Source organism: Drosophila pseudoobscura, chromosome 4 (assembly GCF_009870125.1).
Source record: "Drosophila pseudoobscura strain MV-25-SWS-2005 chromosome 4, UCI_Dpse_MV25, whole genome shotgun sequence".
Taxonomy (NCBI): Eukaryota; Metazoa; Arthropoda; class Insecta; order Diptera; family Drosophilidae; genus Drosophila; species Drosophila pseudoobscura.
In genome coordinates this window covers 20,573,216-20,592,526 of record NC_046681.1, presented here as the reverse complement: position 1 = coordinate 20,592,526, position 19,311 = coordinate 20,573,216, and the positions used below count along the sequence as shown (strand labels likewise).

The window sequence follows — 19,311 nt, the reverse complement described above, 5'->3', positions numbered from 1 at the left end:
ATTATTACTGCCAAGACTACCACAATTTCGACGATACAAAAAAAAAACACGATAGCAGAATCTGGTTCCGATCGAGTCTATCTAATGGCCAGTAGTTGAAGCGCACCTTTTGTTTACCTGGGCTGGGCCCAATCACGATATCGAGAGAGCGGATCGAGAGAGCGCGAAAGTTGTCGTCATCTCAATGAAGCTATCTCATTTCAAATCAACCCAAAACACCCAATATCAATACAAATTAATATGACAGGCTTTAAAGGACTATAATTATCTGAAAAGAGGATTTACAATAATGTTTTGATGTATGGCGGTATTGAGATACATATGGTATTCACATGCCTTATATCTTTTATACTGGATTGCCAGATTTCTATAAGAAACATCTACGGTGCAGGCTTTGCTTTGTGTCTAGCCATTTTGATTTGGTTTTTAATTACAACTTTAATAAGAAAACACTTACTGTTCTCTCTGCCTCTTGGCTTAACCGTAGTTTTCCTTAGTTACATTGGTTAGCCGAATCGTCAAGCCCTCTAAATTTGTTGCCATTGTTGCTGCTCAACAGACGCTAACTGACGTCAGACCTAACCAACTGTTACGCCTCGTAAGAGCCTCCAACGAGGCGACAGAGGGAGGCGAGGGTGAGGGTTCTCTCATTTGAGCGTTACGTAAGCCAGAGTTTATATATGGCTCCGCTCCTCGTACCAATCCACCTCAACCTCTATAACCCATACAAAGAACCTAATGTTTACGAGTAATTCTAGGAATAGAAAACTAAAAGAGAAAACTCTTTTTTTTCATTGTTTTTCTTTTGACAGGGGGCTATCCCGTTCTTAACTAGAAACTGTGCCAAAGCTCTTCGGTCTTATCAAAGGCGATATGAAAGACCTGTCTGTATATAAATACACATATATATTTATATATAAAATACTACAAGTACGAGTATATTTTATTTGACGCTTCCCGCTTGGTGGATTTCTGATAAGAAAGTGGACGAGGGAGGTGGATCCCACAATCAAATGACAAAAATTCTTTTGCTTTGCTTTTTGCGGAAATACTCGTAGTCGTACGTTTATAAATAAGTGTGGATTTTAGCTTCTTCTTTTGTTATTCCGTTGTTCTTTTGTTGCCCTGGCGCTTGAACAAATTAAGAATTGTGCCAATTCCTATTTCTATATCTATTTTCTTTGCTAATTTGTTCAGTTTGGCCATCACGTGCTAAGAGACACAGACAGCCATGCAACATGTTGCCAGAAACATGCACACCATGCATACCACACCCTCTACGTCTCTCAGATCACGTATACCCCTCGCTTGTTGACGAGGGAGACCACAGGGAGACCTCCGCCTTTGGCCTTTTTCTTTTCTTCTAATGAAGCCACTGACACAATTTCCTTTTTTTCCCCAAATGTTTTTGTGTTATATTTCTGTTGTTGGTTCTTTCAGTTTTATTTTTATACATATGTACAAAAAATTTTGTTGGTTTTTCTTTGACAGCAGAGCTGCTGCCTGAAAAACGAGAGCAGCAGCTGTTGCTATAATTTTCCTCGCATTTTCCCCTAACAAGCCGCAATGTGCGTATTTTTTCGAGTGGCTTAAACGGTTGGAAAGACAACTGTTTTGACTGCTGTTTTGTGGTCCGGTGACGTAGTTGTCACTTCAATGATCTAATGGAAGATCAGGTTTACTTAGAGCTTGATTCGGATGAAAGATCATAATGGTTTTGTATCGACCTAAATTCAAGAATGCCGGCGAATATCAGAGAATTCAGTCTTAAAGACTGAATAGGTTGGGCGGAACATGTTTGTACTCGTAAGAACTATGATCTTACGTTTAAGAGGAATCTTTTTTGAGATGATTTATACTCTTGATCTCCATCAAAATGTCTACCCCAAATGAGAGCCCCTAATAGATCCCTTTACTCTTTAGATAGGAATGGGCGTTTCTTTGGATCTCTTTGGTTGTCGTCTAAAGCGTATCTAATTCCAAGTCTTAAATTATCTTTTATTCTCCTTATTCACTTAATGTCAAAACATATTTGATGCCCTAATTAGGACCTAATTTCAGGCCTAATTAATGTGAAGTATACAAAAACATGATATTTATATCTATCTTTTTGAAGAATTAATTTTCCACATGATTTATTTCAAAAGTTGAACTTTTCCCTTGATGAAACTAACTCAAAAATTCATTACTTTTTAGAGTTTGTTCAGCCCAAGTTAGTTACGTATTTAAAAATATGCTTTTTATATCTATTTTATGAAGAACTAAAGTCTTTAAGATGGTAGTTTCGTTCTCCATCAACAGGCAGCGATCCCATCAAAAGAATACATTTATTAACAAAATTATGACATTTTTTCCATCTTTTATGAGATAATAATTTCCCCTTGATCGATTTGCCTTGAGAAAGCGTGGAGAAAATGTCTTCCTTTAATTGTTTTGATATCCAAAAATGAAGCAAAATGAGAACTATGCCATCATCAGAGCCGAAAGAATGATCTAATATGCCTCCACCACCAACCAAGGCATTTCGGTTGTCATCGATAATTATATAGTCGGACGGAGGAGATACAATATGTATCTACGAGTATATTATGTATCCTTAAAATGCGACGCGAATATTTCAATGCACTTACACACTTGAGATTTAAATACATTTTTTCGTCGGGCACATGCGAGAATCTAATCAACGAAAAAGACATTAAATATTGCGTAAGCCTTGATTATTTTTTTTTGCATTTTTCGGGGCATTATAATTTATTTATAAATATTTTGCAGTTGCGATTTTGTGAGAAAGATATGGGAATTAACTTCGTTAGCGAATATTTCGAATCATTTTCTCTAGAGAAAGACAGAGAGAGAGGCAAATTTTGGATATGTACAGAAAGCGAAGGAAATGTGCGAGAAAATAAATAAAAAACAAATTGAGAAAAAAAAACAGCAGCCACCACACAAAAATCATAAAAGATTAAGTAAATAATACTTGTCGATCGTCAATAGAGAGGAGTGCAAATTTTTGGGTGCTCTAACAGAAAAATATTGTATACTCTTTATAGAGAACTTTGCGATGGGGATAAAGAAGATTTTACTATCATTAAATGTTTTATATACTCTTCTCAATGTTTACTTTTGAAACCTCGCTATCATGATGATCATTATCTTCATCAGCTTTACTGTCAATCGGTTTCTATAAACAACATTATTAAGGCCTTTATCTGGTTATAATATATGGAATATTTGCTATTCGAATCAGTGTATAGATCATATAGATATCCGTAGAATGTTGATCATACAAATTTAGATATATTTCATATAAATCTACATTTTTTGAAGAACTTTCTTTTAACAGAACTTTCGATCTTATGCTTGGCCCTTTTTTTTCTTAAGAAATTCCAATTATTCGGTTTCTATAAATTCTTTACAAACTTGATCAAAATCGTGCAAATTTCTCAGATTGAATCGATCATTTGAAAAGGGTATCTAAATGTGCCTCCTTTCCTGTTGTTTGTTTTCGCTCAACTTTGCTGCTGACTTCATCGATGAGCAATAAGCAAAGAGATGAAGCACAAGCGTGAACAATACTCAAGTGTGCAACAAATTATATAATTTCATTTCAATTGAATCAAAACGAAAGGAAACGAAACTATAGCTGAATCACACATACACTGTACATATATGGAAAACCTTATCAGGGGGTCGAGTAATCCAGAGTGAAATAAAACTTGCCAAAAGTTTCAAACTTAATCTTTAGATTTGCATATGCAGCATTTGCATTCAACAATTTGTCATTTGGCATAGGCAAAAAAAAAAGAGAAAACCAAACAGCAACAAAATAATAATAAAAACTCTGCCCAAATGAGGTAATCGGGTAATTATAAAACTTATTTCGGACGGCATTCCACTCGAACTGTTAGCACGTTAACAGTGCTGTTACAGTACAACTAGCACTGTTAAGCCTTAACCAGAGCCCGTACTGTATGTAAAAGAGTGCTGTTCCGTTTCGATTCCAAAGCGTTTCTCTCTCATTGGACTTGATAGATTCTGATTTCTCTCCTTCTGTACTATGCCACTCTCTCTCTCTTTCTCTCTATCTCTGGTGTTACTTTATAGCCGGCTTTTCTTATCTTTGAAAACCGGCGAAATATTATTCAAGCTTTATCAAAATATGCAACAACATTTTATGCAGTTCATGTGGAACTGTGTAGGGAGATTTTATTTGATCAACAGCAACAACAAGCAGCAATCAGCAGCAGTGAAACTTATTAATGAGTACATTTCAATGCCAAGCGCATTTAGCATATACTATATACATATTTTTTAGTGCTCTCCTCTCCTTCTCTCCGATATCTTTTGGTATGCGTAAGTGTGGTGAAATTTGTTTCGTTCTTTTTATTTCCGTCTCGCGTTCGCTCGCTCTCGTGCGCCGTCGCGCTGTTAACGATCGACACGGCACGACCACGACCACGACCCGACCAGCGGCAATGAAACGATTTTTTGGCACTTTTTCGTGGGGCCCCAAGAATATCTGAAATCAGTTTTTACTTAGAGTTAGTTGCAAGCGGACGTGTGGTTTCCACTTAACTGGATGGCTGGAAACTATCAGAAGAGCACAATCGAACGAATACGCATATATTTAAATCAAATTAAGTTTAAAAGTAGAAAAACCAGAGAAGCAGCAAAATATTAGCGAAAGGCGGCCCCCACCAAAAGAGAGAAAGAGATGTATAAGAAACCACATGGAATACCAGTCGATTCGGGCCAAGGGCTCACAAAATAACAATTTATCTTTTCCATTTCATGGTCTCTTGCTGATGCAGTTTTCTGAACGACGCCGCTTTGTGGATTACCAGGCGTATACGTAATTCAGAAAGAGGGAAAGAGATTTGTATTTTGCAGCAGCGGCTTTCTTTTCACTCGTGGTTTGTGAGTGGAAATTAAGAAGAGCTAGAAGGAGGAGGAGGAGAGGCTCTTGTTGAGCACACGTCTGCCTCCGGGCCAAAAGGAGGTGCGAACGTAGTCGCCAGCAGTAAGACACAAACGAACCCAAAGGCCAAAAGGCCACAAGACAGAGAAGCGCCTCAGCAGCAGCCAAATAAACGACGGGAGCCCAACTAATTGCCCAGAAAAACACAACTAAACGCACTTCTAGTTAAAGTCGTCAAAAGCAAGAGGTGATAAAAACTAACGCAACCGAAAATTTAAGCCTAAAGTCAGAGACGTTTCCAAGACAAGACAAGACAAGACCCGGTTAAGTCATCGTTTCAGCCAGAGAGCAGGCTCTCCGGTGGTCGTATGCAAAACAGCAGCAGAAAACAAAGTTTTATTTTATTTTTTTACCGGGTCTTTCGTACTTGTATTCGCGAATTAGAGACCTCTAACAGACCCGGTACCTGCCCAGGGTCGTCAGGTGTTTTGTTTAGAGAGGAATAGAGAAAGAGAGAGGGGCCAGAGAGCATATGATTCGCACGCGTTTCTACTTTAAACGATGACGTAGTCGTCGGTGACAGAAATAACTGAAACCTAAACTCTGCCGAACGAATCGAATGCCGCTTATCGTCTGTTGTTTCCACGTTTGATTACACAGCAGCAGCAACCATAATTGATTCAGAAATTACTTCTGTTTTCAATATGCGCTTTTCCCTATCACTATCCGAAACAAATCTCTGAGGCACACGAGCGCCTTTCACTTTCATTCACTTCTGCTGTGCGTGTGTGTGCCTTGCTGTGGCATTTCTCAAATATTTTGCCATTTAAATTAGAGCCGTGCACTAAATTTAAATTCGTTAATTTGTACAAAATGGCAGGCCCCAAACTGAAAATAGCTGAAAAAAGACTAGAGGGAAAATATTTTTCTTTCTTTCTTATTTATTTCGGTATTTTGCTTGTTTTTACCCTGGCCAGATAGAGGGTATTGTGATTTTAAGGAGATATTACCGAGGCATAGCACTTTCTTTTTGCTAAACGCTGAATTCTATACCGGAAACGGTAGGAACGGAACACTCTATCATGTGATGATGTTTAATAAACAAAGTTGTTTGGTAGAAAATATCCGATCGTTAAAGCCTATATATGGTCCTTTAATCGGACGATTTCTATCTTTAAGGGTATCCAAAGCCGCCTTCCTTTCGTTATTTTCATGTTTGATCTTTGATTTTTCGTGTGAAACACAAACCCAAACAACATTGAGAATTTTTCGTATTTTGTATTTCGATTTTTGTGAGGCTGGGCCGAAAAATGACGCCGAAATTATTTCGTCTTGTATTGTATCCCCCGTTTTATTTCCGTTGGCCGTTTTTCTTTCGTTCCTTTATTATTTTTCTTTAACAATTAATTTGAACATTTTTCGGCCGACTTTTGTGGGTCTGTCTGTTTGTTGTTGGCCGAGTGCCAAATGTGTGTTGACTTGGCCTCCTCACCGCATCTCATCTCGTCTCATTTTCGGGCCGAGCCTGTAAAGGGCAATAAACGGTTCCATTAACCATGGTTCAGGACCTTGCCCAAACGAAAACTCGCCGGCGGCATAAATCTTTCAATCACTTCTCGGGTGCCCCCAAGGCGTATGCGTGATGTGCGTCATGTGCTGGAAATACTTGGCCAGAAATCGGATAAAAATATGCAAAATTTTTAGGAAATTCGTGGCCATTGATTCATCTGGCAGTCGTTCGTTCGCTAATGCTCTCTGGGAAGCTGCAACGCCCCAATGACGTCAGACAATGACTGAAATGCATAGAAACACACACACGACAAAAATATACGAGGAATATACAAAATTAAACATGCGCCGACATTAAAAATTCGAATAGAACAAAAAAAAAAAATCTACAAAATTTTAAAAGTTGTGCGTGTTCGCACATAAAACAGTTTTATCTAAAAGATATATATTTTTTGTTGGCTTTTAAATCATTTTTGTTCGTAATATCCCTCTCTCTTTTTGAGATCTCCTGAGATCTTCAAAATCATTATTTCTCTTGGTCTTTCCTCTCTTTTCGGCTCTCTCTCAATGGGCTCAAGGCAATTTCGAATTATGAGCAATTTTCGAAATTCGAACAGCCTGGGGTCTGGGGGTTCGTGAAAATGTGCTTTTGGGATTTTTCTTCATTAAGAAAACTCTCTTGTAGCCAAACGGCAGCATTCATTTTCACGGAAATCTTCGCAGAAGACCCCCGAGGCCATAGCCCAACGGATAATACATATATACATCTTGAAAAAAACTTCAGAATTGTGTTTTAGACAAGAACATCTAAAGAGATCCCAATATATCCACGTCCATATATACCTACACGTATTGTGTGTTGGAGGAGACACGCGCTGAGCGATTCTATCTATACAACGCAACAGAACCGCGTGGTTTTTCAAATAAAACATATACTATTTTCCCTACAGTCCATGCCATTGAATAACACGACCCTGAACATCGCCTATTTTTTATTTGCAGATTGAACGACACGCTACGCGAGAAGGAGCAACAGGTTAGCCAGGATCTCGACGAGATCGAGCAAGTCTTCCGTCACATTTCGCAGCTGCAGGACAAGTTGAACGCCTTGAACGATCAACTGCAATCGATACACGTCTACGACGAGCACATTGCCCAAACGGAACAGGCCCTGATCACCCTCAACAGCCAGGTGCAGCAGGCGGCCGAGGAGAGTCGTTTGCTGGTTAGCCAGACAACGGCCAAATATCAGGCCAAGCAGAATCTACTGCCCAGCGACATTGCCCAGGAGTTTACCGCTCTTGAGTTGCTTTCGGAACGTGTACAGGTGACGATGGAGACCAAAGAGAAGGATTTCAAGCGTGCCAAGACCGTGCGCACCGAGTATGTGGCCGGTGTGGATGAGATCCAGCGCTGGCTGCTGCAGGCCGAAGTGCAGGTGCAGGAGCGCACCCTGAGTCCCACACAGATGAAGGAGCTGCTGCAGCGCATCAATCATGAGATCACCGCCATATACGAACGCTTCACCCTGGTCAAGACCAACGGCCAGCTGATTATCGAGAATTGCCGCAACAGTGAGGAGAAGACACTGGTGCAGACGACCATCGATCAGTTGGCCGCTTCCCTGGCCCAAGTTCGGGGCTGGTTGGACGAGAAGAAGCAGGCGGTGGGCGATAGCCTGGATGCTTGGACGAGATTCATGAATCTGTATCAGATTGTCATGTCCTGGGCGGCGGAGAAGCGTACGTTTATCGACCAGTCGATCGACTTGCGCACCCTGCCCGAGGCCAGGAACAAACTGAACGACTATGTGGCGGCTGTGAAGAGTATTAAACCGATTGTCAAGCATTTGAGCGAAATGGATAAGGAACTGGAACACATTGGCCAAGTGACGACTGTGGGCGATCTCAAGGATAAACTGCAGGAGGCCGAGGATGCGAAGATAACCGTGGAAGCGGTGCTGCTGGAGAGGGTAACCCCTAGATTGAGAATACCCATATCTTTAGCTGTTCAGCATAACTAATATTTCCTTTCGATTAGAACTCTCTGCTGCAAGAGGCCTGCGAGGAATGGGATCAATGCGAACGCAAAATCAAGGACATACGCGCCTGGCACGAGAAGACCAAACAGGGCCTGGACTCGTCGCAGCAGCAGAAGAAACCGCTGCGCGATCAGCTTGGGTTCTGTGAGAAGACCCTGGCCGATATAAATGTGCAAAAAACAAAACTGAGACTGTCTATCGAGAAGCTGGAGGTGAGTACCCAACCGAATGGAATAGTTAATCCTTTGCCATGCATCCCGCATCCCACATTGCTGCGTTTCATTCCCAGGTTCACTTCCGCAATGGCATGGGTGGTGATCCACGCCTTAGCGAGAATGTTGACGATCTGGTGCGCGTGCTCGATGGCTTGGGTGAATTGGTGAAGGCCAAGTCCCAGAGCCTCGAACAGACGCTCGCCCAGATCGATGTCTACCAGCAGCAGATGCAAACGCTGCGGCAGCGCATCATCCAGGAGGAGCAACAGCTGCGTCTGGTGATGGCGCCCACCTACTTGCCACACGATCGTGAGCGAGCATTAGCCGATCAACAGGTACGTAACTTCCCAGAGCCTTTTTGTTTTCAACAGTATAGATCAGATCCCCCTCTCCAGTTAGTAGTTTGTTCCAGCTAGCAGATCAGATAAGATCAGACTATATATCTCTGTTGTGTTAGGAGCTCTTTCTAGTCAAGTTTCCCCACCCTTTTTACATAGATATAACGCATTCCCGTCATTGCTATGAGAACGATCTTTCATTGCTATGCCAAAAACAGTTGACAGAACAACCGGTTTGTTAGCCAAAAAAACAACAACAGTTATTAACACTCCATATGATATTTATTTTAAAATAATATTTGAATAATCGTCGTCCCCACCCGTCCCCCCCTCTCCATGCGCTTTAAAAATGTGCGCCGGGTAGGTCCAAGAGAAAAAAATAAAATAAAAAGTTGCACGGTGGCTGCGTATTTTCCTTTTCCATTATTTTTCTTTTATTATACAAAAAGCGCGAAATTTTCAATTTATTATTTCTATTTTTTGTTTCCTATAATTTTCCTTATTATTATTTTTTCGTTTTGCGGCATTTGATTTTTTTTCTGTAAATTCTATTACGTTTTATTTTCGAATTCATTTTGCACACAAAGACAGACTGAGATCAACATTTAAATATCATATACATAGACGTATCATTTCTGTGCTTCCTTATGTTTTCCATCCATCACATCTTATTCATCACACCATCATCCAGCTCTCATCGTGCAGTGCTCATTCTCTCATGTCTCATCTCTCTCTCCCTCTCATTGGAAAATCTCCACAAATCGTAATACCCTTTCCATCTGTCAGAGAACTGCTTCATTTGTCACGTGCTGCGGGCACAAAAGAAAAAATAATATATTTATATATAGCCGAGAAAAGAAATAAGTTCTTGTTGTCAGGGTTAGCCAGCCAGCCCACCCACTAAACGAAAAGAAAAGCCAGGAATTTTCTACCTCCAGACGTTTTATTTTTAGGCCATCAAATTTTGTTCTTTTTTTGTGTTCTTGTTCTCTTTATAAACAAAAATGATGATACTATATTTAGCAAAGCAGGTGGCCTAAAGAAATATTCTTTCTGTCTGAAATAGTTTATAGTTCTTTAATGCTAAAATTTAAGTTTACATTGCGAATTGCAGTGTCTGGCGGTAAGTGGCAAACAACAACAACTCAAACTTTAAACTCAAGGATTCCAAAACAATATTTGAAATGTAGTTACAAAAATGATTATAATTGTGGGGGCAACTCTTGCTATGAGAACTTATTTTGGATACACTCAATCAATCACATCTTTCTCACATTCAACACGCACTCGATCGAAGTACAGTTGCATACATACGTTGCACTCATCAACAAAAAGTACAGTCATCACATCACATCACATCACATCACATCTCATGCATTAAATGCCACAAAAGTTACTCATTAAGCTTACGCTTAAACATTTTTATGATTTAATTTTTTAGTTTTTTGTTTAATTAGTCCGCTTTTAGCCGAGCAAACATTTATCGTCACTCAATTATTGCCTTACCTATCTCTCTCTTTCTCTATAAATCTATCTCTATCTTTGGTATTAGCGGAAATCGGTTAACTTTTAATTATGGTTACGGTTTTTAATGTTGATTTTGGTATTTTATTTTTGACAAATTTGTATCTCTTTTTTTATCTCTCATTAAATATATATATTACGAATATTACGAAAAATCCTGGTGTCGTTGCGCTGAAACAAACAACAAAAAAACCGAAAAACATGCAAATTGCTCTAAACACTCTCCATAAAAACATATTTATATCTCGCTCGTTTACTAATGATCCTAACTCTGGTCCTTGGACTTTGCTACTCGCTTGTCGCCTGCTGAAAAACCTGTGACTAAACCCCAAATCTCGCACAAATCTAAACCCATTCCAAAAACATAAACATTACTCAAAAAAAAAAAAAAACATTAATACATGGGTACTGCTTACTTCTTCTGCCAAATATACAAAATATCAAACATGGTCTATGGTTGCTTTTTGTATCCCTCTGTCTCTCTCTCTCCACTCCACTCCACCCCACATGGCGCTGTCTATAAATTACCATCAAATGAAACTCAAATCTCAATATGCTGACATTTTGTTTGTATTTCTTCTCTGCCTCTCTCACGCCTGAAAAAACTCTTTCTGAAAACAAAACTATCAAATATCGAACATGCACCATATATATAAAATATATACCCGCCATACACTCTCGATATATAGGCATGCCGGGAACGTGTGAAAAATCTGCATTCGAAAATAACCGCACGTAATGAGCGCATCAAGTTGTTAATACATCGGGGCACGCCGGACGATGCCAGGCTAGAGATTTAGAGATGCCGTAGATGCTCCCTGCCCCGCCCCCTTTTAAATATAAAATTAATTTGTAAAGCCAAAATCTAGGACTAGATCAAAAACATTATTTTGACAGTCGTTGGTGTCGCCCCTCGCTTCATGCCGTCGCAGTCTCCCAAAGTTCTGTGTGTGGCACACAGGAGTGGGGGGCGACCTGTACGACTGTCAACTGCCACACATGACCCACAACATGTTTAAGGAATATCTATACCAAAAAATACTATCCTATATGATATACATACATATCTAAAAAATAAATTACAATTATCAAATTATATATATATATATGTATACCTATCTATTTTTTTTAAATGCAAAACCCAAAGAGATTATGATTTTTGTCAGGGAAGATCTTTAGGTGCATTGTTGTAGGTAGGGTGGCCCTTTGACCTATTGACCCCCCTGAAAAATAAACAAAAACCATATGAAAAAGCTAACGTTTTTGGCAAATCTTCCCCCTATCTCTCTCTCTCTCTCTCTCTATTGATGATATCATTGATGAACGATGATGAACGACATTAGGCAATGCGGGAATCAATCGATGGCATGCAGCAGATCTACGATGCAACCGCCAGAAAGTCCTATGCTCTGGATCCCCATTCAGTGGTAACCACTTCATCGACTGTGTCGTTGCTTATGAAGCCAACGGCCGTAGGTTTGACCTATGCTGAAGTGTTATCGGGACAAACGAGTCCGGTAAGCGGTAATGAGACGACCCAAACAGCAGCCCCAACGAGAAAACCCAGACAAGAACGAGTATCCTCCCCAGCTACGACACAAACAACAACAACGACAACGAACTGGCAAGAACAACAACACCACCAAGAAACGACAAACAATCAGACAACAATTACAACAACCATTACGACTACGACAACATCCACGACTTTAAAACGTACGCACGACGAAGACCAGATCGAACTGCACGGAGGCGGTATAACCACTGCGATCTATGAGAGCAGAGATCTGGTTCAGGTTCCCCCCCAACAGGTTACACCAACGCCACCAATCGAGAGTTATGTGGAGTCCATCGAGATCAGCAACAGCAGCAGCAGCAGTAGCACGGCACAACAGCAACAAGTTCCTAACCAACCTCAGACTCAACCTCAATCATCCACCACCAACCCCATCATCAGTCAACAGTTCATTGACAGCGAACAGCAATATCATGTGAAAACGGGTAAGAATCTACAACCTCCCAATCGGCCAGAACGTCGCGGACGTTCGCCGAGACGTCGACGAGAGCCACCTACAATCCAACAGGATCAGCAACAGCAGCACCAGCACCAACAGGAGCAGCTCTTCTTGCCATTGGACGATCGTACCCGATCGAGTAGCCCCATGTGGGTGCCCGGTTCGACGTCCTATGCGGAGGTATTGCGCGGGCTGGAACTGGAGCGTCTCAAGCAGCAGGCAGCCGAGCAAATGGCCGCCCAAGGCGTCCAGAGTCATACGGCGGATCTCACCATACAGGATGTGGTGGATGCCAGTGCCGCCGTAGCGGCCAGCATGTATGTCCCCGAAGCAGAGCCAGAAATTATCGAGGAACCAACAACACACCAGCAATATATCAGCGAAGTCAATCCAGAACATGTCTATGTTCCTACCCAACAACAGCAGCAGCAACTGCCACAACTTGTAGAAAGTGCCAACAATTACGAGGTGCCCATGACAGCGGAGGAGATTGCCGCCACTTACTTGCAGCCCGATCCACAGCTGTATCAAACGATGTATGAGAATGTGGCCGATAGTGGCCAGTGGGGCTATGTGGCGAATGCCAGTACAGTGCCCCAGCAGGAGCAGCAGCAGCAGCAACCGCAGAACTACTATGAACAAATCCTGCAGATGCAATATCCCCTGCAATACCAGACCGTGGCAGTACAGCCGGCGACAACACAGTTTCAACTGCTGCCCGGCTACTACCAACCCATAGCCACAACCGACACTTACTCAACGCTCTATCCCACAGAGCCATCGCAGATTTACTTTACCCAACCGACGGTAGAGTATTCGCAGGAGTATCAAACGCAGCAACAACCTCAGCCTCAGCAGGAAATAACCAACCAAACCGTAGTCTATCAACCGGAGACGGTAGAGCAGACCTATCTGCTAGATCCCTACAGTGTACAGGAATCGACGACAGGTAACAGCGTGCTGGATCGCGTTGTCACCACACTCGCTTCGATGGTGCAACAGAGCACGGAACCATTGACCACCAGTACGCAGCAGATTCAGCCCACTGTGGTACAGATCGAACCCGAAGAAGACCCCCAGTATTATATCGAAGAGAATGTGCAAATACTGAGGTCAGTGGAGCCACAGGAGTTTGAGGTTGACGAGCCACGACCAGACATTACCTTTGGGCAGTTTGAGATGGATGCCATTGAGACGATACCCGTTGATGTGCAACCACAGCCGCAAGTGCAGGCCCAGCCTCAAGTCCAACCGCAACAGCAATCCACTGTCGTAACGACAACAAGCTATGTTCAAGAAACTGTTGTCTCAGAACAGACGACGGAACAGCCAACTGTGATAACTCAGCAGGTCCAGACTCGATCAGAAGTCCCCGAAACGACCCCAGCGACCACAGTCACTGTGCGTCCCCAAGCCCAACGTGTACAGCAGCCAACCCAGCCACAGGATATCAGTGCCGGTAGTACTTATGCCGAAGTCCTGTTCGGTCTACAGCACAAAGAACTGCAACAGCAATCAGTTTTCCAGCCATCCAGTCAGCAGCTACAGCAGATACCCGTACGCTTATCGCCGCCAACACAACGCAGAGCAGCAGCTGAACACACAACCAATACGAAGCATACAACAGTTACTACCACAACGATTACCAACTCAAGAAGATCGCCAACTTGGGAGCGCAGGGACGATAATATTGAGTCGAGGACATCGCGCCCAAAGCGAGTGCGACATGAAACGCATCCCGAACCATTGCCGATCAAGGTGAGCACCCGTAAGGATACCAAATCGAGCAAGAAGCACAGATCTCCGGAGAGCAATGGTGTGGAAAGCACGAAAGTGGTGCAAGAAGTGGTTGAAGAACCCACCAAACAGCCAGAGCCAAAGCCAAGAAAGTCAAAGAAATCGAAAAAGACAACCGACAATGCAACAATTGTGGATGTAGTCCAGTTGGTGGAGCCCAAAGTAGAAGCACCAATGGTGTCCAATAAGGAGAAAAATCAGAATTCCCCCAGTCTGGAGAAAAAGCAATCCTCTCCTGTTCCTAAGAAGGAATCACCTGCTGTGGAGCGAAAGCGGAACTCTCCTATAGCAAGCCGAAAGATAGCATCACCTGTTCTGGAGAGAAAGCAAACCGTGGTAGAGACTACTGTTACCGCCACCCAAACGGTTGACCCTGTTGTGTTGGAGGTCAGTTTAGCTCCTGAGCGAACATCAAAGAAGGAAAAGAAGCAAACCGCTAAACCAGTAGCGGAAAAGGCTCACATCAGCAAGCAATCTGGAGAACCAGTCAAGGAAAAGGCAACTGTAAAGTCCGAAGTGGTTGAAGTGAAGGAGGAAGTTGAAACTGTCGTAGCTAAAAAGGATGTTCCAGCTCCAGTTGCGCCCTCCCGGAAGGAAAAGAAACAGTCAAAGACGACAGTGGAGAAGGTTGTCATCAGCAGCACCAAATCTGTAGAACCAATCATCGAAAAGGATATTGTGGAAACAGTCATCGAACAGAAGATTGTGGAACCAATCCTCGAAAAGGATATTGTCGAAACAGTCATTGAAAAGGAGATTGTGGAACCAGTCATCGAACAGAAGATTGTGAAACCAGTCATCGAAAAGGAAATTGTGGAAACAGTCATCGAAAAGGAGATTCTGGAACCAGTCATTGAAAAGGAGATCGTCGCACCAGCTGTGATTGAAACCAAGGAGCAAATCGAAGGCCTGAAGAGCCACATCGAAGCAGGACAATCTACGCTTTCGAAGAGGGAAAAGAAACAGACTAAAACAGTTGTGGAGACTACAGTTATCAGTACCAAGACAATTGAGCCAGCTACGGAGTCGGAATCTCTCACAGGGAAGATTGCTGAAGCGAAAATGATTACGGAGAAAATTGAATCGGAACCAGTCAAAGCGAAGGAGATTGTAGAGCCGGAGCCCGTTGCTGAGAAGAAAATTGATGAGCCTGAAGTTACAGCTTCGACACCCACAAAGAAGGACAGAAAACGTTCCAAGAAGGAGGACAAACCTGAAACTATCTCTAAGATAGAGGTAGCCGTTGATCCGGTGGAGGATGTTCCAGTGATTGTTGATTCAAAAACCACAACAGAGACTGTTACGGTAGTCACTGAAAGCAATGTTGTGGCCGAACCCAAAGTTAAGTTTGAGGAAACAGTTCAGAAAACGGTTGAAATACCAATTCCAGAAGTTATACCTGCAGTAACAGCACCTGAGCCAGTAATTGAACCCGTAATAGTGGCTAGAACGGTGTCAGAGCCCGTGGAAATTCCCTCACAGGATTTAATTACAACCACAGAAACGCTGACAGAAGCCCTGAATGGTAGTCCAGTATTGCAGGAGAGTACGTCCGTAAGTCCCGGCTCTACGGAAATCAGTGAGACCATTACTGAGGGCGAACCTGTAGTCACGATATCGACCAACACAATATCAACGGAAAGTGGAACCACAACCATCACCACGCGTACAATAACCAAACACATAACAAAGCGTATAGTCAAGCGCATTGTGGATGGTAAAGAGGAGATTGTCGAGGAAGATGTTATTGATGATTTGCCCGAGGAGAATATCTCCGTGCAGCAGTTCAATCTGCCGACAATTGAAACCACAAGTAGCGAGGTGCCCGTTGATGTGACTGGACTCTTGACCACACAGGATACCATCGTGCAACAGGGATCGATAACCAAGACGACGATTACCAAGACAAAACGCATACTAAAGCGTATCACCGAGGACGGGGAGGAAATTGTTGAGGAGGTCTTTGAGGATGAACCAGAAGTGGAGAGAGATGTTACGCTGCTGCCAACGACAGTGGTAACCTCTTCGTTTACCACAACGGAGGAGAAACAGCATCAATCTAACATTGAGGAGGCTGCCCAGAACGTGGTTGCGGAAGTCATCAAACAAGCCGAAGCGATAACCCAACCGGAAGAGCCGGAAACAACGAAGGAAGTTGCGGAGGAACCGCAGCAAAAGAAGCCCCAAAAGCCTTCCCGTAAGGACAAGAAGAAACACAAGAAATCGGAAAGCGAAGCCCCCACACCCATTGTCCAAAAGATAGCCGAAGTTATCGAGCCACAGCCACAACAAGAAATCACAGAGCCCCTGAACATAACAAGTGCAATTACTAAGGATGAGAGACAAACGCTGTCATCGGAAGGATCTGCTGTCAATAGTGATGATGGCAGCAGCCTCATCAAGACGACTGTCATTCGTACAACCAAAATCGTCAAGAAAATCAGCAGCAGTCAGCAAGATAGTCAGGATATGTCATCTTCCACGCACTCGGACGTCCAATCCCTGGGCTCCTTTGACCTGGCCGAAGAAGCTGTCGAACAGATCGAACCGAAGATTGAGAAATCCGAGACGAACAGTCGCGAAATAAGCGATGAGGGTGTGGTCAAGACAACTAAAACCACAACCACTCGGACCATCAAAAGCCCAAAAACCGAGGAAGTACCCGTTGAAGCTACATGGGAAGTGCCAACTGAAGAGGAGCCTGCAGTCGCCTCTCGTTCGGAGATCGAGGAGCCTGCCGAGGGTGGTGTAGTGAAAACCACCACTGTGCGCACTACGAAAATCGTGAAGAAGATTTCCCAGGAGAATGAAAATATAAGCGAGACAAGCAGTGAAGCCGAGACTTCTCTGGACTTCATTCAGGATGCTCCCCTAGTGGCTGAATCCGTGACCACGGAATCCAACAGTGAGGGCATCACAAAGACCACAACTACACGAACCACAAAGGCTGTAAATAAGAGTGTAGATGAAGAAGCTCCTGTTGCTCCGGAAGATAAGTGGCTGACCACATCAACAGCTATTCCTAACGTGCCGGATTCGACTGAAATAAAGACAACCATTCTAGATTTTATTTCTGCAGAACAGAACGCAACACAAACGATTCCAGAACCGGAACAACTCATTGTAGAATCCTCTGAAGTTGCAGCTCCAATTTCAGAACAACCTCAACATGGAAATGGTATAGTTCAGGAAATACTGGTGTCAGAGCCAGATAACTCCGGGGTTGGTGATGTTGTCAAGACAACAATTACGCGAACAACGAAAATTGTCAAGAAAATATCGCAAAGTAGCGAAGAACAAAGCGTTAGTGAGATCGTTGAAGCTCCAGAATCGGATCAAGCGCTGCCTGTTGCTCAAGAGGAGACGATAGGTGGTGGTGTAACCAAAACGACAACCGTGCGTACGACAAAGATCGTGAAGAAGCTCAACGAAGATGGTGAAACCACCAAAGAGGAGAGCAGCAGCACTACCAGTGAGCCTCCCGTCACAGTCCGTGAATCATCGCCAACGATTTCAGAGATTCCCAGTGAAACCTCCACCACATCTAGTCAAATCGATGGAGCGATTATCAAGACCACAACGATACGCACGATGCGCATTACCAAGAGAATAACCAATGACGGACGCATACTCCTGACTGAAAGTGACACACCGGGCGATGTTATTGTGACGTCAAGCATCGAAATGCCAGATCAAAGACCAGTGAGTCCGGTTGTAGCCACAGCCTCTTCCCCTGTCGTTGTTACTCCCAGTAACGAGTTTAAGTTGGAGAATTTAGGGGCAACAAACATTCAGTTGGGATCAGTTAGTCCCACTGGGGTGAAGGTCATCGGCATTGAGACAAACACTGTCGATGTGCCGAACCTAAGGGAACAGATCAGAACCGAAAGTAAGACAAACGGGGATATAAACGAAACCGATAGTGTTACCACTACTACGACGACTACCAGAAATACGATACTCACGACAACCCAACGACGCAGCTTCGAAACCGAAGATGGCACAAATGTTCTTTTCGTGGGAGAAGGCATTGACGGTGCCTATCCACCGGGCACAGTCCAAAAGATATCCCTTATCACCCATGAAGAAAAGCTGAAGACACCGATTGTGAAAATGCATCTAGATTTTCCAGAGGTTAGTCTTCGTGTGACCGAGACGGTGACGGAAAATGTGGAGTCTCTGCAAAGAACGACCGAAAGTAGTCAAAACTCTGTAGTTGAGGTATTGCCAGAGACAGCAGAGCCCGTTTTAGAACCCATTTCAACAGAAATCCAGTCTGAGGAACTTGTCAAGATTACAGATTCAACAGAAACTGTATCAGTGACGAGTATTGCCTCTGCGGAGATCATTCCCGAGCCCCTTAAAGAGTCTATCCAACCAGAAGACGTTAAAATTACAGAAGCTACTCAAGAGATACTGGTCCCTGAAGTCAGCAAGCCCCTGTCCCCTGCAGAATTGAGTCCCGAAGAGCAGCAGCTGTTCGAGGACATTCAGAAGAAGCTCTCTAAGAAAGACAAGAAGAAACGTCCGGCTATACCCGAAGAATTCATTAAGCAAGAGACAGTTCAGATTACTGTAGAAGAAAGCAAAGGTAATGATATCATTGATGAGAAACAGGTCATAACCGAAGTCGTCCCCTCAGTCCTCTCGGCTGAACCCGAGCAGTTGGTACCCAATATTTCTCAAGATGAGGCTTTGATATCCAGCGTTAAGCTGATCGAGCAGACTAAAGCAGATATTATTTATCGTGAAACTATTGAGGTTACGCCAGTCCCTGAAATTGCCCCCATTCCAAGTCCAAGTCAAGAAGAAGTTCTAGTAGATACTCAGTTAAGCCCCAGCCCAGCTCCTACTAAAACCGCTAATCAAACTGTTCCTGCCCTATCGAGCGCCCTAATTGCTGAGCCATTTGTAGCTAACACGGTAAGCACTCTAAGTACTATCATTAATATTG

General features: G+C 43.1%; 1 protein-coding gene across 21 annotated transcripts in view; it reads left to right on the top strand.

Moving 5' to 3' along the window:
• Positions 1-19,311, top strand: part of Msp300 (Muscle-specific protein 300 kDa) — a 124,732-nt gene that overhangs the window by 64,193 nt on the left and 41,228 nt on the right. For 8 of the 21 annotated variants that reach the window (XM_033380224.1, XM_033380222.1, XM_033380223.1 and 5 more), the window contains 4 exons: positions 7,430-8,399; positions 8,468-8,680; positions 8,758-9,018; positions 11,889-19,280. In XM_033380224.1, coding sequence (XP_033236115.1) covers positions 7,430-8,399; positions 8,468-8,680; positions 8,758-9,018; positions 11,889-19,280 — 8,836 coding nt within the window. Of the gene's footprint in view, positions 1-2,301; positions 2,707-2,772; positions 3,110-7,429; positions 8,400-8,467; positions 8,681-8,757; positions 9,019-11,234; positions 11,648-11,888; positions 19,281-19,311 lie in introns of those variants that run through there. The other 13 variants (XM_033380231.1, XM_033380230.1, XM_033380232.1 and 10 more) reach the window with 5 other exon arrangements.